The sequence below is a fragment of the Schistocerca cancellata genome, chromosome 4, assembly GCF_023864275.1.
Source record: "Schistocerca cancellata isolate TAMUIC-IGC-003103 chromosome 4, iqSchCanc2.1, whole genome shotgun sequence".
NCBI classification, from domain to species: domain Eukaryota; kingdom Metazoa; phylum Arthropoda; class Insecta; order Orthoptera; family Acrididae; genus Schistocerca; species Schistocerca cancellata.
The window spans coordinates 402,336,222-402,359,553 of record NC_064629.1 but is presented as its reverse complement, the minus strand read 5'-3'; the positions used below and the strand labels follow the sequence as shown (position 1 = coordinate 402,359,553).

The following is a 23,332-nucleotide window of genomic DNA, read 5'->3' as shown; positions in this document are numbered from 1 at the left end:
GTCATATTTATTTTATAAATTTACTTCTCTTGTTACAGTGATTGTTCACAATTACTTGCCATGAAATTTTCTGAAATTTGGGTCTATGCAAAGTGCTATTTGACAATATGTACAAACACAGCGAGCGCTCTTTTCCACAGCTTTGCTACTACAATGACGGCACGTCCAGTAGGTTTCTTCTAAAATGGGTTGATTCTCCCCTACAGCCACATGACGAAAATCTTCAGGTATTTTACCCCTTTTTGCCAGAAAGACAGGTTTTTGTTCACGCCTTTTTTGGGATGAGAAGCCAGCGATCAATTGTCTGGCTAGATGGATCCTGTATGTGAGCTGGTCATGCTGTCCACTTTCTCTTTTACTTATTTTCCACAGGATAAAACTTTTCACTGCAGCCGTGTCCACCAGGAAACAAAATAATCTGTGCCACCATTTTACAGAATGTCTGCCAATAGCATACCTTCGTTGTAATTGATCAAACTTATCGGCACCACCCATTATTATGTTGTTTTCTGCCACAACTTCAGGACAAGAAATACCTGTAGTAGTACCATCCTTGTTTTTCCTTTGCACTGTGGCTGTTTCTCATGGGTCATGAATTGAGGACAGGAAAGTGACTGGACGGTTATCCATCCATTTTACTGCAGAAATGGCTCCTTTTGTTTCAAACTGGAATTCTCCTCGTTCCAATTTTACATTTTCCTTCATAAATTTGGGTAAATCAAAAGCATTTACCTTATACTATACTTGCGAGGAAAAAATCACAAAATGTCACGCAAACAGCACTGAAAGACTCCTCTACAGCTATACAATGCCTCTGCCCCAAGGTACAGCAAAAACGGCGGGAACTTCCAATTAGAAGTAGTACCCTATACTGTTCATTAGGTGTTAGCACTGTACAGAGGTGGGAATTGTCAATCCCACGGGACTAGGAGCAAGTTCATTGTAGTGGGAAGCATGTTTCCCACGGCTCACGAAAGTGTTAATTTCCCTGCAGTTATCTCACATGGAGAAGTAGTTGTCAAGAAGAATGTGAGTTTTTTTGTCAGCAATCGTACACGTGATCCTGGCTTCTGTCATCATTTCTTGTTTGTGGGTCAACTGATGAATTAATGGAATATTGATCTCGCAGTTAGTAAGGATGTTGCAACAAAATTTCCCAACCATCTCTGGTGCTTTTTTGATGAATCTATGACTATCCTTATATGATGATTCAACAGCAGTTAAGGCAATTATGTCACAAGTTGTCCTGCAAACAGATGAAGCTGGACAAGAGGAAGAAGGCAGTGCAGAGATTTTCCTTCCTGTACAAACATGAGAGTTCTCATCTTTTATAATTCCTGGTTCAGAAACTTTCTTCAGGAGATCTATCACCACTGACTTTCTCAACAAAGATACTTCAACATGAGAGAATGCTCTTATTTACAGAAATGCAATTGAAAGAAATTCAGAAGACAGTTATGTGCAGAAAGATTCCAAACTCATCGAAGAATAAAAAACATTAAAAAAAATCAAAACTGAGGAATAGTTTTGCAGACCATTGATGGAGAACATAAAAAATACTCAACTGCTATGGGATTCTTTCTTAGGAAAAATTTCGGTTCAATGTCTTATTTTCTCACATCAAATTTTGATTCAGTAGAAGCTGTAGATAAGTGTTTATACTATAAAAATTGTGTGTACATTATAAAAAACTTCATGTAATTCAGGAAGTTTTTGAAAAATTGCTTCAGGATGTTTTTTAATGATGCTGTTCTGATTGTGACATGTCCCCATAATTTTCTCTTGGAATGAAAAAGGAAATGGTGAGGATGGGAAAACATCTAACACTTGTGAAAGGAATTAATTGATTTGTATACTGTTTTCAAACTACAGGGCATTTGGGGGTCTCCAAACAGTTGTCCAATTGAGCAGAAATGTTGTATAGATTGCTTTTTTTGTTGTTGCTTTAAACAGGGTCAGTAGGGGTGGGAGCAGCAAAATTGTACTCACCAGAAAATTACCCGTAATTAAGGACCAGCCAAGTAGTCCTTAAAAGGTGACCTCTGGGGACACCTAGTGTATCATAGTTGTATTAGAATTGCTAAATTGTAAAAGACTCTGCCAGTGTCAACTTGTATGTCACCAGCTGCTTGTGGGATCCCAGTGGCTTTTATCACACAAACCAAAAAACTCCCAACAAGACTGTGTATAACAGTTATGAGACATAACATCTAGGCTATCAACCAATCTTTCAGTGATAGTTGATTAAGAAATAGAAGTTTTTAAAAAAGCTATGGTCAGTAAGAAACATTGACTATATCACAGAGTGTTTTTATTCTAATGAAATGCAGTGATGGCTCTTTTCAGACATTCATTCCATTTTATTTACATAAAAGTCTACAATGTACAACTGTAACCCTTAAACCTTAAATTTACAGTATCTGTAAGGCATGGTCCATAAAAATAATGAACTTATGGAAACAGAAAAATGTTGGTCAGTTAATTTATTGTAATGGTGCTGCACCATATCCTGTAAGCCAGCAAGATTGTTGTTTTCTATAGCGAGTTGGTGGTGGCAGACCTTCAAGAAGTAGAGGGGGGAAAAAAACACGGTAAGAAGATGGTATAGGAACATTAAAAAATCATCAAGAGGGTAAATGGTGAGCTAGAGCAAACAGCATCATTTATCCTGAATGATATCAGTTTGCTTTGCTGATTGTTATTGTTAAAATTAAACAATCATTTTATTTTAAAATGCTCACTACTAAATAATTTCAGCTGTGTAGCCATTCTCAAGTGTCTGCATTATGTAGTAGATATGACATAATAAGTGTAAAGTAGCCATTGATAGTTTAATCGCTAGGGTGAAGATAAAATTTGCAAAGGATAATATGTTAAATACACATACTTCGGTTACAGACAGTTTACCTGTCTACATTATACAATTTTATAAGCAGACCATGGTTGGCCACATAAGTGACAAACATGAACTCCAATTAAGTGAAGCAAGTTACACTGGCTTTCAGTCCACTAGTGATGCCACAGCATATCAATGATGGTTTCCTGGGGATTAAAGTACAACCTTTTATGCTAAACTCAATCAGGTCCTTTAAATGACGTACCGTCATGTCTTCCTTGGTGATGTGTAGTAAATGGAGTAAGTCAGCTCATGAACCAGGAACTGTATATTAATCACCAGCATTTGTTCAGGAAATCATGCAATTTGGAGTCAAGTATGTACCACTTTCATTAATGAGAAAGTAATAAAGGAAATAAAGGTCTTCAAGTCAGTTTGTTACATTGAAACTTAAAAAGCATGTGGTGGTGGTGGTAGACTTCAGTTCAAAAACTGGTTTGATACTGCTCTCCATGCTACTCTATCCTGAGTATGAATCTGCTTACTGTTTTCATCTCTTGGTTTCCCTCTACTATGCCCCCCCCCCCCCCCTCTTACCTCCAGTACTAAGTTGGTGATCCCTTGATGGCTCAGAATGTGTCCTATCAACCGATCCCTTCTTCTAATCAGGCATTGCCACAAATTTCTTTTCTCTCCAATTCTATTTGGTACCTCCTCGTTAGTTAAGTGGTCTACCCACCTAATCTTCAGCAGTCTTCTGTAGCGCCACATTTCAAAAGCTCCTATTCTCTTCTTGTCTAAACTGTTTATTGTCCATGTTTCACTTCCATATGTGGCTACACTCCACACAGATAGTTTCAGAAAGGACTTACTGACACACAAATGTATACTCCATGTTAACAAATTTCTCTTCTTCACAAATGCTTTCCTTGCCATTGCGAGTCTACATTTTATATCCTCTCTACTTCGACCATCATCTTTTATTTTGCTTCCCAAATAGCAAAATTCATTTGCTTCTTTAAGTGTCTCATTTTGTAGTCTAATTTCCTCAGCTTCACCTGATTTAATTCGACTGCATTCCATTATCCTCATTTTGCTTTCGTTGGTGTTCATCTTATATCCTTCTTTCAAGATATTGTCCATTCTGTTCAGCTGCTCTTCCAAGCCCTTTGCTGTGTCTGACAGAATTACAATGTCATTAGCAGACCTCAAAGTTTTTATTTCTTCTCCCTGGACTTTAATTCCTACCCCAGATTTTTCCTTTACTGCTTGCTCAATATACAGATTGAATAACATTGGGGATAGGTTACCACCCTGTCTCACTCCCTTCTCAACCACTGCTTCCCGTTCGTGCCCATCAACACTTATAACTGCCATCTGGTTTCTGTACAAATTGTAAATAGCCTTTTGCTCCCTGTATTTTAGTCATGCCACCTTTAGAATTTGAAAGAGAATATTCCAGTCAACATTGTCAAACGTTTTCTATAGGTCTACAAATGTTATAAATGTTATGTCTACAAATGCTATAACTGTAGGTTTGTCTTTCCTTAACCCATCGCCTATGAGAAGTCGTAGGGTCAGTATTGCCTTACATGTTCCAACATTTCTACGGAATCCAAACTGATCCTCCCTGAGGTCAGCCTCTACTAATTTCTCCATTCTTCTGTAAAGAAATCGTGTTAGTATTTTGCAACCATGAACTGATAGTTCAGTAATTTTCACACCTGTCAGCACCTGCTTTCTTTGGAATTGGGATTATTATATTCTTCTTGAAGTGTGAGAGTGTATCGCCTGTCTCTTACATCTTGCTCACCAGATGGTAGAGTTTTGTCAGGACTGACTCTCCCAAGGCTGTCAGTAGTTCTAATGGAATGTTGTCTATCCTGGGGCCTTGTTTCGACTTTCGTCTTTCAGTGCTTTGTCAAATTCTTCACACAGTAATATGTCTTCCTCCTCATCTTTCTGTACGTCCTCTTCCCTTTCCTTAATATTGCCTTCAAGTATATCTCCCTTGTACAGACCCTCTATATACTCCTTCCACCTTTTTGCTGTCCCTTCTTTGCTTAGGACTGGTTTTCCACCTGAGTTCTTGATATTCATACATGTGGTTCTCTCCTCTCCAAAGGTATCTTTAATTTTCCTGTAGGCAGTATCTATGTCACCCCTAGTGATAGCATGTTTCTACATCCTTAAGTTTGTCCTCTAGCCATTGCTGCTTAGCTGTTTTACACTTCCTGTTGATCGCATTTTTTAGACGTTTGTATTCCCCATTGCCTGCTTCATTTATTACATTTTTGTGTTTTCTCCTTTCATCAATTAAATTCAATATCTCTTGTGTTATACAAGGATTTCTACTAACCCTCATCATTTTATCTATTTGATCCTTTGCTGCCTTCACTATTTCATCACTCAAAGCTATACTCACCTCACGCTCAGGGTGCATGGCAGGTTGTAATGTGTTTGCATCGCTTGAGGCAGAGGATGAATATGGGTACTGCCTGTCTGGCCTCACCCATTTGCAGTACAAGTGGACATGAGGGGGGGGGGGGGGGGGTTACATAGTGGGACCTCTATGAGACCATCCTCATTTACCCCAGGTGGCTGGCAAAATTGCTGAAGATGGTTGGCCTTACTGATGGGGTCCAAGCAGTTTACAGTTTGCAATATCACACCCTGAGCTGACTGGGGTCCTTTGGTTTGTAATAGGATGGAGGGTCTCAGCTGGAGGCTCCATCGATTGTGTGATGCTCTTAGCTGCAGATTTCTGGACTTGTGTCATGGGTTGAAAAATTGTAGAGGTGCCCAAGATAGGTTCGTGGTGCACCACAAAGAGGAAACAGCTACTCACGTAGCAGAGTACATCTGGAGTGCGTGTGGGATTTTTTAGGCTGGGTAATAGTTTGAGGTCATCTGATTGCTCACCAGTCAGTACACAGAGGATGAAATCTGATCATGTACAAGCTACATACACTTCCAATCTCAGTATTTTAACAGTAAATTGGCTAAGCATCTTTAAATATCCCCACCAGCAAACGTCCTGATGGAGGCAGATGAACTAGCATGTGCCCCCCCCCCCTCCCCCCACCATTACCACTCCCACTCCTCTCCCCTCCTACTTGTTGATTTCAATGCAGTGTGATGAAGTTCCTTAGTAGCTGGAGGTAGTGGCCTTCTGATTGAGAAGTTTTTTTCTGGTGTGGATTAGTCTCCCATTGGTGACAGTACCCTTGCCAACTTTAGTGCCGCCCATGACACCTTTCGGCTATTGACCTTATGACCTTTTCCCCAATTTGCAGGTCTCACTACAGTGGTCACTGTATGGTAATCTTTGCGACAGTGATCACTTTCTGGTTATCGTATCCCTTCCTTGTCACTGCCCGACAGACCTGTTGCCACGCTGGGTTCGCCAAAGGATCAAATGGCAGTTTTATGCCTCTGCCATCACCTTTGTCCCCTCTCTGTCAGTGTGTAATTGATGAGGTTGTTGGAGATGTTTTCCAACATGATTACTTAAATTGTTGCAACTGCTACCCCCTGCCTACAGGCCCCCTCCACTGGTGGCTAGTACTATGATGGACCAAGGTCATAATAATGGCTATCTAGGACCACCAAAGGGCCCTGCAGTGTCTCAAGTGACATCCTTAACAGGCCATCCTCATCAGTATTAAGTGGCTCCATACAATGACTCACGGCCTAATTAAACCCAATAGAAAGAAATGCTGGGACTGTTAAATCTCCTTCTTGGGAATGTATGCCCCTTTGTCCCAGTTGTGGACTAAGCAACATAACCTAATGGGCACCCAAAGAACAGCAGCTATTCCAGATCTCCTCCTTCATGGTGGTATTTCTACTGATGTTTCAGTTCTTGCTGAACACCTCATGACCCACTTTGAAACAGCATTGCATTGTATCCTACCTTTTGAACACATAAAATATAAATTGACATCATATTCCTGTCCTTTATTAACCTGCTCTTCCCTGTAACCTGCCACTGACTAGGAACTGCTTCACTGTCTTGACTAGTCAAACAGTATGACAGGCCCTGATTCAAGTCATAATCAACTGATCCAATGTCCGAATGTGACTCACAAACCCCGTCTACTCAGGGTCTTCAGCCACATTTGGCTAGAAGTATTTGTACCTTTTAATGGAAGGATGCTGTCATTATCCCAATCCTTAAACCCAGCACAAACCCTATGTCCATCGACAACTATGGACCAATTAACCTCACAAACGTGCTCTGCGAACTGCTTGAAAGTGTGGTAGCCTAGCAATTATGCTGTTTCTCAAATCACAGGGTCTTTTTTCCTTTATTTGTGTGGGTTCTGGGAGGGATGATCCACAACCAACCACCTCATTAGGTTAAGAACAACAATCCAAGAGACTTTTCGAAAATGCCAGCATCTTGTTACATTCATTTTTGATGTACATAGGGCATACAACAGCATTTGGTGCTATCACATTTCACTTACCTTCCATGACTGCACCTTGTGAGGGTCACTAATAATCTCGTTGTCAGTTTTTATTCAAGTTAGAGTTGGTATGTTGCTCAACTTCCGTTGGGTCCAAGATTCCGTCATGGCCATGTACTCTGTGTTACACGCCTTTTCTATCACCATCACCATCTAGTGACCTCCATCAGACCAGTGGTCACTACTGCAATGTGTGCCAACGATTTTTGCATTTGGCTGAATGCCAGCTCCAAAGAGTGAACCAAAGGGTTTCTGCTTGGCTTCTTTCCCATGGCTTCCAGCTTTCTCCTGCAGAAACAGGAATAACAAATATCTGTTGTTGTACTGTGGTTCATCCCGACTCTGAACTCTACTTTGCTACCCAGACTGACATGGCTGCTCCATATTTCTCAATTTAAGACTGAGCTGCATGCAAAATCTTAATACTCTGTGCATCCTTGCCTACACCTCCCAGAGTACGAGTGACACTCTTTTACCCTCTATTCACCAGGCCCTGGTCTAATTACAACTGTATACTATGACTGACAGGTTTGCTGTTAAATGACACCATTGGCTTTGAAATTATCATACCCAGTGCTTCATTGTGGAGTAACAGCAGCCACTGCCACCTTCCATATTAGTTTCATAGACAGTCTCCTCGCCGAAGCCGGGCTCTTACTTCTTCAGTTCCAGTAGTACCAACTCATCAAATTCTTTTTTTCTTACAGGTCATGTCTCATCCTCAGGTAGGTTTCCCATTTGGAGTGCACCTCAAGACCTTCTCCCCACCTCTCATAAAATATGCTGCCATGTGTTCTCATGCAGGTCTCCTTGGTTAGTACCCATATGTTGAATTAGGACTGATGTACATAAAGGACCTAAAATGTCACCTCCATGACCTTTTGGCATATTTTCTTCTCTATTAATTATGAATATCAGGGGTGCTACTCTCATTTACATTGGTGACTCTGAAACTATGAATAGGACAGAATATGCTTTTACATCTCTCACAAGTCGAGAATAACATTCAGTGCTTGGAACATGTAGTACTTCTTCAATAGACCTGATTGCTTTTAACAGAGCCCTACATTTTATTTAACAAACCTTCCTCAACCACATTTTAATTTGCAATGACTCAATGAGCAGTTTCCATCTATTGATTCATGGCTACTCTTGATACCTTATAATACCTGCTATTCACTGTCTTCTCATTGACCTTATCCATACTACATGCTCAGTTGGCTATGTTTGGTTCCCAAGTCATGTGAGTATCTCAAGGAATGAACTGGCTGACTGTTTAGCTAGAGAAGTGATTACTTGCCCAAAGCTCACTTTGAAAGTCCCAGGTATAGATTTATGTTTGCAGATTAAGGCTTCTCCTCACTCAGATATGGAAAGTCATTTGGTGGGTTACTGCCCCCACTAATAAACTTCACGTTATTAAGTAGACTATGGCTGCATCCCTCCTGTGGGACACCATTTTGTCATAGGCACCTTTAGTGTCGGGCAGGAGGGTTTGCATGTGACACTGAGGGATATGCTGGCAGTAACATAGCTACTAGCAGTGTCAGCCAAGCCAGACAGGCCTCAGTGCAGGGGTCTTACAAAGAGTGTCCCACAACTTAGAGAAGAGACAGCTGTTCTTTTACCAGGGAGCTCCACCAGCAATGGTTGAGCTGGGGACTGGTCATCCCAGCCAGACGTTTTTTACCATAAATTCTGGACATACTTCAGGGACCATTTATAGGCATGGTGGTGGAACATAGTGTGTTTCAGAGAACAGGGGTCTTGGCTTCATCGCTTGGGCTGTGATGAAGGTCTCAACCTTAAGGTGTGCTGTGCGCTGATGACATGAATGGCTATTGAATTATACCCTCTAGTGGGTAATCTCTGAGTTACCTGCCGCCTCCAGTTGTACAAGGTTAGCTCAGGTACGCGGGGCTTTGTTTAGGTCAAAATTTGTTTCCCTAGCTGCTCATGTGGTCCCTGTGAAGCGACTCATATTCCCATCTGCACATGACTGGACAGGTGTACTGCCAGGGAGTACCTACACTCACCAAACAGAGAGAGCTGGATTGGTCTGTCTCTGTGAGAAGTCTCAGAATTAACACAACTGGGCAGTAGTCTGCCATAACACTTTCATTGTAATCAAGAGAGCAGAGGGAACCTTCAAGAAGGCATCCCCGTTCTGTATTCACAGGGCACTGGAGGGTGTTGCTGTGTCCTTAAAAAATAGTAAAAATCTTTGTAATCGAACACTTCCAGTTGAAACTGCCACATTAAACCAAGTATCTCAGCTTCTGGGATGCATGACCTTAAGTGACTACACTATTGTGGCTGAGTTGCCCAACACCCTTAACTGCTGTAAAGGCATGGTTACCTGCTCCAATTTAATGGAGATTAACCCTGAGGAATTACGTGGCGAATGGAAAAATATGAGTGTCATGAAAGTACAAAACTCTGTGAGGAGAGTCAGTGGCACACTGGAAAAAACTGTATTATTTATTCCAACACTCAACACTCCAGAATTACTTGAACTTATTTTTGCAGGCTGTATCCATCTTAAGGTTTGACTGTTTGTTCCCGACCCAATGTGATGCTTCAAATGCAAAATATTTGTTCATACCTGTATAGTATGTAAGAGAAAGACTACATGTGGAAATTGTGAAGGCTCAATTCACAAATCAATCAATCCTTGTATACTTCCTCCAAAATGTGTATACTGCTCCAGGGATCATCCAGTACGTAGCAGAAAGTGTGGGGTTTATAATGAAGTAAGAAAAATTCAGGAGTTGAAAGTTAAGAGATGCATGCCCTATGGTGAAGCTGAAAAAGCTTTCAAAGCTATGCAATCTCCCGTTTTTACTGCTACTTTTTCATTGGCCCTTCAGATGCCACTCACGAAGTGTGTTGCCTCCACGCAAACCTAGACCAGAGATTCAAGTATGTGTCCATGCACTTGCAATTTTACCTGTGGGAGGGAGCTACACTTGGACACACAATCATTCAGAAGCCATTGATGATGAACTTGAAGCCTGGGCAACTCACAGCTGCACACCATCAGAAACCCACTAAAGCTGTACCCATGCAAGCAACTCCTCCTACAAGTAAGGAAAAATGTCACATAAAAATTTGTTCGAAATGGAAAAAAGTTGCAGCTAAACCTAGAGATTGGCCTGTGCTCTCCTGTTCCAGTGGTTAATTTACTGTAGAGGATATTGAGAGCCACATAGAGGACTGTCTAATGCTCCACCTGACCTGGGTAAATCACCGCCACCAAGGGAGAAGGACAAAGGCTTCAACAGGGACTTCTGTGTTACTGTGGAACTTAAATGAATACCAATCACATTTGGAAGAATTACAGCTCCTGGCCCAAGAGAGAACATTCTGCATCTGTGTACAAGCAACTCATTTTAAAGTCACTGACACACCTGCATTAAGAGGCTACCACCCCTACAGGAAGGATGATTTTACTGGAAACAGGACTAAAGTCGGGATGGCTGTTGTCATTGATGACCGATGCCACTCCTATACTGTCTCTCTTACCACAGCCATACAAGCAGTTGCAGAGGAAGTTCTCACACTAGTTAAAATCACAGTGTGTTCTATATCTTCCACCTCATGATCTGTTGGATGCAGTGGCACTGACAGAACTCTTCCCTCCACTGTCCCGCCCATTCCTCATGGGAGACTTTAATGCACACAGTGTGCTTTGTGGGTCTCAGCTAGCAGTTGCTCCAGGCGTTGAATATTGAGTGCCTCATCCATTTAGAGAATATCTGCCTTTTGAACTCTGGTCGGATGACACACTTTTCCATTGCTACACGGTCATCTTCATCCACTGGCCTTTGTTTTTACTCTCTAGCTATTGCAGACATGGTTCAGTGATAAGTGGCCACATATTTGCATTCCACTAACCACCTTCCAGTTTGGGCTTGTCTGCTGACTGATGGTGGCCAACAGGAGATTGCGAACATGGATAGTTCAAAGGGCAAATTGGTTGCGATACAGTCAGCAGGCCATCTTTGAACAACAGAATTGCACCCAAAAAATATCAGCTATAAGACCCGACTAGCTGCCACAGATTACATTCTCCCATCTAGGAACCACCTCAGGCGACAGCCTGTCTTGGTGGAATGACGAATGTCACCTGGCAATCAGAGCCAGGTGTGTAGCTTTGTGGAAATTCAAACATCATCCAACTACAGAAAACTTTTGTGCCTTCAGAGCTATGAGAGCACAAGCAATGAGAGTGTTAAAAGAATGAAGAGGAACTCATGAAAGGAATAAATGGGTTCACTTCCGCTGTGAAAGTTCGGGCCTCAGTTAGGCAGATTTCTGGCAAGGCAGTACACATCCCGTTATGGCGTTGTTGAGAAATAGAAATGGGGACTTGATGGATGCACCTGAAAACATGACTCAGGTTTTAACTGAATACTTTTTAACTGTCACTTCATCATCCAAACAAATTCCTGCATTCTGGGTGTTTCGTAGGACTGTGGAGATGAGACTAGACTTCTTCTCGTGTAATGAGGAGATCTATACTCTCCTATTGTCCATGTGTGAGTTTGCATCTGCTCTGTCTGTGGCCAGACACGCTTCTTCAGGACTAGATGATGAGATTGATTATGCCATGCTCTGTTACCTATGACCTGAAGCCAAAGGCAAGTTCCTATCTTGTTTCAATCAGATCTGGTTTGATGGACAGTACCCCACGACTTCGAAGAAGGCGGTATTAATTCCATTATGGAAAACAGGGCAGGATCGTGCCAATCCTGACAGGTACCGGAATGTAGCCCTCACCAGCTGTATGGGTAAGACTATCAAATGCATAGTTAGCCATCACCTAATCTGGCTTCTCCAATCTGTTGTTCACCTGTGCTGCTCCCAGTGTGGTTTCGGGCACTATTGTTCTGCATTTGACAGCTTAATCCTACTGGAGGTGAAAATACAGGATTGCTTCAAAAACCGTTTGGCTGGTGTGTTTTTTAGCTCAAAAACAAATATGAAATCACTTGGAGGTACAACATGCTTCTTCAACTTCGTGAATGGGGACTATGTGGACTACTTAATCCAATCCTTACTTGGTGGTCGGTGCTTTTGGTATCATGTTGGTGATGCCTTGTAGGAGGGTTGTTTTTTAAGTAAGGGCCGTTCGCGCGTATAATCCTGTAGTTCGCGTGGACGCCGCAACAAGCCACCGCGCCACTTGCCGGCATCCTTCCCGTTCACACTGATGCAAGTTGCAGCTCTGTAGCTGACATGTACGCATCGCTGTGCTACTTTATAATGTTTACGATTATTGAATCGCCCGCCGTGTGTGAGATACGGTCAGTAATATGTTTTTTGACCGCGAGAAATTCATCGTCAGTTAACAGAAGTTTATGGCTTGAATGCAATGAGTGAAGGTAAAGTGTGTCAATGGGTTAGAGAGTTTAAAAATGGCCGTCAAAACGTCCATGACGAAGAATGCTCAGGCTGGCCCTCTGTGATCACTGATGATTTGGTGGCTGCAGTCAAAACAAAGACTCGTGAGGACAGAAGATTCACAATGTCCAATCTTTCTTTGGAATTTCCACAAGTTTCAAGATCGGTTTTGTACAAAATTGTGTCTGAAAACCTAAACTTTAAGAAACTGTGTTCTCAGTGGGTACCCAGACTCCTCACAGAGGACCACAAAGGGAAGAGATTTGCCACTTCATTGGACTTTTTGATTCATTATGAGGAAGAAGGGGATGACATGTTGAGTCAAATTGTCACTGGAGATGAAACATGGGTATCCCATATCACTCCCGAAAGCAAGCGACAATCGATGGAATGGCGACACACAACCTCACCCATCAAGGTCAAAGCCAAACAGACGCTGTCAAAGTGCAAGATTATGGCAACTGTGTTCTGGGACCGGTGCGGTGTTTTGCTAGTGGACTTTATGCCACGAGGAATGACAGTCAACTCAGATGCCTACTGTGCAACTCTAAAGAAGCTCCGCAGAGCAATTCAAAACAAGAGGTGCGGCATGCTGACAAAAAGAGTTTTGCTCCTGCACAATAATGTTAGGCCTCACACCTCTCAAAAGACTTGGGATTTGATTGATTATTTTGCCTGGGAAGTTTTGGACCATGCACCATACAGCCCCGACCTTGCTCCTAGCGATTTTCACCTTTTCCGGTACCTGAAACACCATCTTGGCGGGCAGCGCTTCAATGACGACGATGAAGTGAAAGCAGCCGTGAACTCTTGGCTGTCGGAGCAGGCAGCCGAATTCTTTGAAGAGGGAATTAAAAACTTAGTTGTATGGTATGACAAGTGCTTAAATAAACAAGGCAACTATGTAGAAAAATAGGTAAAAGTGTGTAGAATCAGAAAATAAAAGTTTTTTTTACAAAAGTATTTGTATCTTTTTTAAAAAATAAACACGGCCCTTACTTAAAAAACAACCCTCGTATGTTTGCTGTGTTTGGGAGAATGGGGTCCCACAGGGCAGTATACTCAGTGTCATATTGTTTGCAATCGCTATAGTGGCATCTCCTCCATAGTCAGGAGTACTGTTAACTTTGTTTGTGGATGACTTTGTAATCTTCTACTCTCCCTTCGATCTTACAACGAGGCAACTACAGCTGACCAACAGGAGGCTGGAAGCTTGGGCCAGTAAGACTGGTTTTACGTTCTCGCCAGAGAAGTTTTAACCAACCAGAGCTCGCAATGGAGGACAATATTTTATGTTTTAAGGCCACTGTGCTTTTTGGGCCTACTATTTGACTCAAAATGAATCTGGCTCCCACACCTGAAAGACATGTGAGCAAAGGGCTTCAAAACATTGAATATTTTGAAGTGCATGAGCAGAAAGAGATGAGGTGCTGACAGGTCCCTCCTCCTGCAATTTGATAGGGCATTTGTCAGATCACAGTTAGAGTATGGCAGTGTAGTTTATGGATGTTACCTCAAGATGTTAGACTGAAGCCTTTTGGACCAGCCTATTTCAGTATCTGTGTGCAGAGGCTGATGGACCACCATTTTGGATTTGACAGTGCCTGCTCCTGGCTTGACATGTCCTGAAAATCTCTGTGTTGCCTCATCGTTTGCATTTAGTTCAGCTGTCCATGCCAACTTCGAGCAGCTGTTCAAGAACTGATGGGGTGGTGGTGGTGGTGGTGGTGGTGGTTTGCGGGGCACTCAACATCAAGATCACCAGCATCTGTACAAGTTCCCAATCTTTCAGTTCCGGTCTCACCTCTTCCTCAATGATGATGAGGACAATACAAACACCCAGTCCCCATGCAGAGAAAATCCGTGACTCGGCCGGGAATTGAACCCAGTACCCTGTGATCCAGAGATGGTAGCCACTAGACCATGAGCTGCGGACTGTTCAAGAACTGACCCTATGTGACCGTGCCATCTGGAATATGTGCTGCTGACAGTCTGAATGATCTGGATGTATCAGACCTCCACATACTCTGCTAGGGATGGAGCAAATTGCCACCTGGTGTCTTCAGAGGCCCAAAGTGATTTTAAGCTTGATACTGTACATGAAAGTATTTACGTCATGTGGCGTTTTTACAACTCTGTTTTCTTCAGTTCTGAGTGTATACCAAAGTTTGGTTGTTTGTATAGATGGATCCCAGCAAGAGAATGCCGTCGGTTGTTCAGCTGTTTTCTCTCTGATAGGGTTTTGAAAGTGCACCTTCCAGAAAAATTTACAAATTGTGATGGGGAGTTATGTGTCATTATGACAGCCCTGAAATGGATTTACAGGTGTCACAGTACATGGTTTCTCAGCTGTTCTGACTCACTCAGTGCCCTAAAGTGGTTCACCAAATGTGCCTCATAGACCAGTTGATACTCCTTGCATTGGCTCCAACACTGTGGCAAGGTGGTGATCCTTTGCTGGACTCTTTGGGTTTCAGGGAAATGATGTAGCCGACAAAGTAGCCAAAGCAGCATGTCAGGATGGTGTAGAAAGTTGATGTGCTGTCCCCTTGCACACTGTCATGTCATTACCTCACAGATGAATCATGCATCAGTGGGAAACAATGGTTGGAGGTGGCAGAAAACAAACTGCAGTCACTTGAATCGCCCACACATGCATGACAGACGTAATGGCAACCTCAGTGATAGCAGGAAGTGCTGCTCATCAGACTGCGCATAGGGCATGTGGTTTCCTTCATGGGTCCATCACTCTGTGAAGTTTGTGGTGTGCCACTTTCAGTTCAGCATATTTTGTTTGCATGTGTCTTATATACTGACATCAGGGCAGCACTCAGTTTGGCTGGAGATCTGCCCACCAGCATCAGCAATACTGGCACCAGTGTTACGTGAGTTTTGAAATTTTGTGAACTGTTGGGTGTTGTCCCTAAAGTGTTAAGTGCTAATGATGGCAGGTGGACTTTCATGCATTATAAACTATGCCCACATGTGGAGATAGCCTGTGTCCTCCCTCCCCCCCCCCCCCCCCTCGATGAGAATGGTTTCCTGACTTTTCTTCTTTTCTTTAGGGCACAGATGACCCTGCTGTTGAGCACACCACACTCAAAATAACTCAAAATATAATAATAATAATAATAATAATAATAATAATCATCTTATGGCTGCATGACACTCCTGTTTCCCCCAAAATAAATCCACCGTCCTATGTCGCTCATGCATTAGTCATATCATATTTACCCATAGTTTTATCTTATATACTGAGCCAGGTTGTGGAGCAGAAGCTCACATCCAGGTGGAATCGGGGTTCCGGAATGTTTGCCTCTAATTTTGGTGGACAGCATATGGATAATGGAACTGGTTCTTTGTTTTTTTCTGAGAAGGTGGTTTTTTATTCTGGATTATAACGATTTAAACTGTTTTCAGGACAGGGCTGTCATTGTTAGTGTTAGGTTTGGGGTTGGGGTGTCTCCCACTATTGGACCCCTCGACGCAATCTTATATGCCAGCCACCCTGATCATCTCTCTTTTATTCAGGAACACAGAAGGAGCCTCATAGAAGATCAAATAAAGACGAGTGTCCCTGGAAATGGCATACAGCCAGCTAATCCTTCTAAAACCAGAACACAAAGGTGAAACATGATTGTGTACCAAATGTCCTTTTCAGAACCAGCCTTAAAATGACTTAAGTTAATATTGAAGGTTTATCTGCAAATAAGGAACTTTCACTCTCTGACATGAACAGCAATGCAAATGTGATATTTTAATGCTGCAGGAAACCCTTAGAGGATCCACTAGCAACATTCGAAAAATCAAAGGCATGATATTAACTTCAGAAAGACCCCAAGAACAGTACAGGGATGCAATATTAACTAAATGTGGTCTTACAGTTCATACGATGGTGATTGCGCATATGTATAACAACTTTTGTCCGCTGCTCGTGGTCTCACGGTAGTGTTCTCGCTTCCCAAGCACGGGGTCCCGGGTTCGATTCCCGGTGGGGTCATCGATTTTCCCTGCCTCGAGATAACTGGGTGTTGTTGTGTCATCTTCATCATCATCATCGTTCATCCCCATTATGGTCAGAGGAAGGCAACGGCAAACCACCTCCACTAGGACCTTGCCTAGTACGGCGGTGCGGGTCTCCCGCGTCGTTCCCCTACGCTCTGTCACAGAGTATGGGACTTCATCATCATCATCATCATCATCATAACAACTTTTACCAATCGAACTGAAGATATGCACAGTGAACCTCCATCTACAAACCACCTTGGTCAGATTTCAGGTTCAGAGAACCAAGGAACTTTCAGAACCAGACATTCAAGTTCATAATTGCAGATTTCAATAGTCACAGCAGAACATAGGGCTACCAGGAAACAGATTCCAATGGGGAAAAAGTTGAAAGATGGGTAGAAACAATTGGATTCAAGCTTATACATAATCTCAGATTATCAGCCTCTTTCAACAGTGGGCAGTGATTTTGTGGATACAACCCGGACAGCAATTTGTAACAGACTGGATAGTTCAGCTATCAGTTAAGTCAGTAGAAGGTGCACTACCAAAGTCTCAACATAGACCCATCTCACTGGCGGTAAAAGCAGTAGTGTGCCGAGATACTGTACAATTTAAGAGGTGGTTCAGATTGGAGAAACCACATTGGAAATTTTTCGCAAAGGAACTGGATGCCGAGATTGATGAAGTACCTCTAGTCCTCAGCTCCTATGGCACTTTTGTACAGCTCACCAGACGAATATCTCAGAAACACATCGCTAGAGGCTGCAGGAAGGAATACCTAGCTTATTTATTTTGCTTCTGTCTCGCCCATGCATCAGCTCAGTAGTGGGTCAGATACGGGGGAGGTACCTTTTGCCACAGATTAGCTCTGGTGGGAGGAGTGGTTGGCCTGTCTGCTCTCTGGCCCCAGACTGGACCAACTCATATACATTTACTTCTTTCAGTTTTTTTCTCATCTCTGGCAACAGTATTGCTTCCATTGATTCAGTTTCACCATCCCTTCATCACAGTTTGATCAAATTCCTGGCTAATGTCACAAACTCCAGTTGTACTATCCCCTAAGTCCACAAAAAAAAAAAAAAAAAAAAAAAACTCCAACCAACCAGAAGATTGAATCATTAAATGATGGCTATTCTAATGTTGTAGGCGGAAGTCTGTAGAGCTCTAGAAGCAGAGGAAGATCCAGGTGTAAAATTCAAAGTTGATCGCTGGGAAAGAAAAGAGGGCGGTGGTGGCATTACATGTGTTCTCCAGGATGGTGTTGTACTAGAAAAAGCTGGTGTCAACATATCTGTGGTGTCAGGAACATTGCCAGAAGGAGCAGTTGCTCAGATGAGAGCCAGGTACTACTAGTCTGTTTCTCTTAACTTATAGAAATATTAACATCATTTTGAAATTGTGTTTCTTGGAAATGTTGGTAAAATTTGCTAAAGAAATAATTTTGTTTAAATTATTAAAGTATTGGGACCATTGCATCTTTTGTTCAAAAAGGTGTACGATAGTCACATAATATGACACAGCAGAAATTCGTATTCAGATTCCCGTAGTTTGTCCAGATTATCTCTATTTTATTTTTTTACATTTGAATCAATGATTGTAGAAACCACGCAAGTCCAAAAATTTTATAGCACAATTTATTGCTTTTACATACTTGTCTGGGGTCAACACTACAACTACAGACACAGTAATACCTTCTTGCTCAAAACACCCCACAGCTCACAAACATGCAGCTTTCCACTCAATGGTACACCATCTCATATCCATCCCCATGTCCAGAGATGATTTTAAGGTAGAGTTAGATACAATAAAATTTATTGCCACAGCCAATGGCTACAATCCAGTTCTTATTGACCACATCTTGCACAGGAAACAAAAACGGAAAATTATACCCCTCCTCTATGCCCCACCTGCTTCCCCATCCACTGTCTGCAAAAAATGGTGTACACTACCATTTCTAGGTGAGATATCACAGACTGTAGCCAAAGCACTGAAATCCTGTAAGTATAGGCTTTCCTACTATGTCAGGAACATGACAGCCCAGTGTGTTTTTAATAGCAAAGATGAGATCCAATTATTAGCCAACAGTGGGGTATACAAAATCACCTGTTCTGATTGTGATAAATTTTACATTGGTCAGTCAGACAGAGAAATAGCAACTAGGCAGGCTGAACATGAAAGCAGCTGGAGGTTAGACAATTCAGAATGCATTTGCTGAGCATGTACTGAGTGAGGGTCACAACTACCAGCCAGTGTCCTATGTACTTCACCTAGCAAACAACGGCCATATACTCACACCTGCTGGAAGCCCTGGAAATTAACAAACATCTTGCTCACAGTCCAGATCTAATCCTAAATGACCAGACACAGCTCAACGCTTCCCCTCTCCTAAACTTCATATAATCATCTCTGTTGTTCATTACTTCCCACACTGTCTCTTCCTACATATTCCCATTTCCTGTATTCATTAAGTTCTTTTGTTTTGTTGAAGTTGTCTTTGTATTCCATATAGACTGTAGTTTCAGTAGTTAAGACTTTCTTTTAACTGGTACATGTATTACTGTCCATGTTTAACACCCCTTGTAATTGTCTCATCACATATTGTTCATATTTTACTTTGTTCATTTATTTTTAATACAAACTGCTACACAGCCACTGTTTTGATTATAATGTTAATGTTAAAATGCAGTACCACCATGCTATCAAAGATTGCATTTACTGTAGGTTCCCTCAAACGCCTCCATTTTCCCGCATTTATTTATTTCTGTTTAACTTATTGATATTGCTTAATTTCACTATGTATTCTCTAGTTACATTGATAATTCTGTCCGCCCCAGTAGCTGAGTGGTCAGCGTGACGGATTGCCGTCCTCCGGGCCCGGGTTCGATTCCCGGCTGGGTCGGAGATTTTCTCCGCTCAGGGACTGGGTGTTGTGTTGTGTTCATCATCATTTCATCCCCATCCGGCGTGCAGGTCGCCCAATGTGGCGCCGAATGTAATAAGACCTGCGCCAAGGCGGCCGGACCTGCCCCGCGAGGGGCCTCCCGGCCAATGACGCCAAACGCTCATCATCATCATCATCATCATTGATAATTCTCTCTTCTTTTAATTTGTTTGGGTATCACTCTCCATGTTTCATACCTCCTGATGTAGCCTTGTCTAGTACTAATTTTATTTTATTGTAGTTTATTAGTTTTGTTTATTAATAGAAACTGTTATGTAGGCATGCTATTCCTATTTTGTGTTAAAAGGTTTTCCTGTCTACTCCATTATTATTTATGTACTGTTCAATTTTTACTTTTTCATTGCATTACCACCACACTGTCAAAGATGTTACTTACTGTATGTTTCTACTTCAGTCTAGTCGTGTTACTTCTCTTCCAATGTTGTTCGCAAACATTGTAACTTATTTGGTGATAATACTCAGTAAATGTCTGAAGATGGCCTTGTAAGCCGGAAACCAGTTAACAATAAAAGTAATATTGTAGAACAAAAGCAAACTGGTGCTTTTCATTTATTATAATGTTGTTCTACCAAGAACTGAAGGAAGTTTCTGTTAACTGAACTAGTTTCTGAACCACCTTAACAGCATCCAAAAGTATTGCCTTCACTATGGGAATAGAGGACATTCTATGAGGGGCAGTCATGTGACACCCCCCCCCCTCCCTCTCCCCACAATTGGACCATGGAATGGTTCCATTCAAAAGTAATCACAACACATATTAAAACATTTACCCCAGTGGGAGATGAGACAGTCAATTCCTGTTTCGTAGAACATGGTCTGCCACTGACATCTCCACAGCCGTACACGCTCTTGCACTTCCTCATACGACTGAAACCGGCATCCACACATCTTTTTTCAGGTCGCCAAAGATGTGAAAATCATACAGTGAAAGATCTGTGCTGTACAGATGATGTTGCAGTGTTACCCAACCAAATTGCTGAAGCACAACGTTCATCCAAATGTCAGTGTGGGGTGGGTGTTATCAAGCAACACGATGATTCCTTCAGACAGCCTGAGGGCAGACAGCAAAATGACAATGGGAACATCTCACATCCCCCCACCAAATAAATCCAAAGCTGTTCACACAAGCTCTGGTAAGGTCATCATGGCCTCCTCTTTCAGCTGCAGGGCCCTATGCTCATAGAGATCCTTGAGCATGGAACCACAGCCAGTGCACAGCACTACGAAGACACTTTGCAGAAACTGCAATGCACCATAAGTTCAAAACCCCCAAGAATCCTGTTGGATGGAATCATCGTGCATCATGCCAAGCAACTGGCTGTTTAGGCATCATTATAAAGGAATCCACTGAAATATGGATTCATGAGAATCTGGTCACCAAGGACAAAGGATACCAACTGAGTGAGGCAAGGAATCCCATGTTAGCAGCAATACAAGAGTGCAGCTAGCACCATCCAACTTGTAAGATACTGCCAGAATTCCCAGACAAAAATGTGAATGCGAACATGCTACCCCCACCACTGCTACCTCATAGCCCTTCCCACCCACTGGCTGGACAGCCCTCAGCCACCAATAGTCAGGTGGAGGGGTGCACACAACCGCTGTAGATATTAGAACCACTGGAGTATCTGGACATTTTGCCAGATGATTAGTGTGACACTCTTCAAAATGCTGTGGTATTTCAGCACTGCCACCTATCTATAAACCCAAGAGCCTTTCATCAACAGTCATCTGAGTATCCATCCATAATATGGATAAAGGTGCTGGGCCAGAGAAGTTAGGGTACAAATTGGTGTACAGTGATTGCAGGATAAAAGGGGATCCAAAGTATGTGACATGATGGATCACTCTTGTCAGCAGTATGAAGTTCAGACAAGTAGTGACAAGTCTGTGTGTGAAATTTTTATTTATGCAGAATTAAATAAACTTCATGCTATATCTGCCCTTCTCCCTTGCTGACAAGTGATAAAGGGATTTTCTGTGTGCAGATAATGTGCACAAATTTGTTCATGTACAGCACTTTATTGGAAACCTGTTTATCCAGTAAAATACTGCAGTCTCCTGTCACTGTGACATTGTGGTAGAATAGTTTAGTGTCTGCTCCAATCATTCTAGACACTTGTCTTGTTCCCATGGTAATCTGACTTCATTTCTGTCACACACATATGGGATTCTATAGAGAAATATGTACACACCATTTCTGACCAATTTCTGTGCAGTATGCATGGCTGGCTTCCAGTGTATTTTGAAGTCTGTGCCATCATAAATCACTGTGAGTGTTAGAGCAATATGAGGAACTAAATGCATGCATCTCTCCATGCTAGGCTATCCTGTGTAAGTTTCTACATGTGTACATAAATACTGCAACCTGTATCTACCTGAATCTAGTTACTGAGGTAAAGCCTTGGTCTCCCTTACCACCCCCATCCCCCCCCCCCCCCACCCTCTCTGCCCTTGCATACAGACAGACAGAGGGGGGGCACACTTCCCTACAGTATCAAATTATCAAATTAACTACTCCTTCATACTTCCTAATGTCTCCTATCAGCCTAGTCCTCCTTATAATCCTGGGAGCAAAAAAATATCTACAACTTGTACAGAAACCAGACTGAGCTAGTGTTGTTCAGTCTTTATATCAAGCAGTCGTTAAATGAAACAAAGGAGGAATAAAAACATTTAGTTTTGCTGGTTACATTCTGTCATACAGTGGATGGCAAAGGACTAGGAAGATCATTTGGTGATTTAGATTAAGAAATGAAACTTAAACTACTTCTGAAGTTTCATTTCTTAATCTAAATCACCAAATGATCTTCCTAGTCCTTTGCCATCCACTGTATGACAGTGAGTTTTGCAATTTGGGCAACAAAATAGCTGATGCTGACCCAACCAGAGGATACATAAAGTACAGACTGGTAACAGTAAGCAAAATTTTTCAGAAAAGAGAAATATTTCAACATAGAATATAAATTTAAATTTTAGGAAGTCTTTTTTAAAAGCAGTTGTCTGGACCATAATGTTGTAAGGGAGTGAAATGTGGATGGTAAACAGTTGAGACAAGAAAAGAATAAAGGATTTTGAGAGGATGTTGAAGATTCGATGGACAGATTGGATAATAATGATTAAGTTCTGAATCGAACTGGGGAGAAAAGAAATCTATGGCATAACTTGACTAAAAGAAGGGATTGGTTGATAGGACATATCTTGAGGCATCAAGGAAATGTCAGTTTGACACTTAACGCAAGTGTGTGTGGGGGGGGGGGGGGGGGGGGGTAAGGCTGTAGAGGGAGACAAGGACTTAGCTACAAGTAGCTGGTTCATGTGAATACAGTTTGTTTGTAATAGTTACACAGAGATAAACAGACCTACACAGGATAGACTAGACTTGAGAACTGCATCAAACCACTTTTATGACTGAAGGTAATAACAACAGCCACATGTAAATTGAGTGCATGTGTTTGAAATGTGATACAAAATACAAGCACAGTGTGAAAATTATAGTGACAAAGACAAATGCCAAACTGTGATTCATAAATAATTTTGGGGAAAGTATAGCTTTTTGAGGAAAGAAGTTTGTCGCAGAAAAAGTATGGGCTCATTTGGTTAGAATAACAGTTTCCCAGAGACACTCCATTCCATGATTATTCAAGA

General features: G+C 42.0%; 1 protein-coding gene across 1 annotated transcript in view; it reads left to right on the top strand.

The window, feature by feature from the left end:
• Window positions 1–23,332, top strand: part of LOC126184688 (oxygen-dependent coproporphyrinogen-III oxidase) — a 59,232-nt gene that overhangs the window by 18,921 nt on the left and 16,979 nt on the right. Inside the window, exon 3 of the mRNA XM_049927182.1 lies at window positions 17,869–18,065. Coding sequence (XP_049783139.1) covers window positions 17,869–18,065 — 197 coding nt within the window. The remainder of the gene's footprint in view (window positions 1–17,868; window positions 18,066–23,332) is intronic.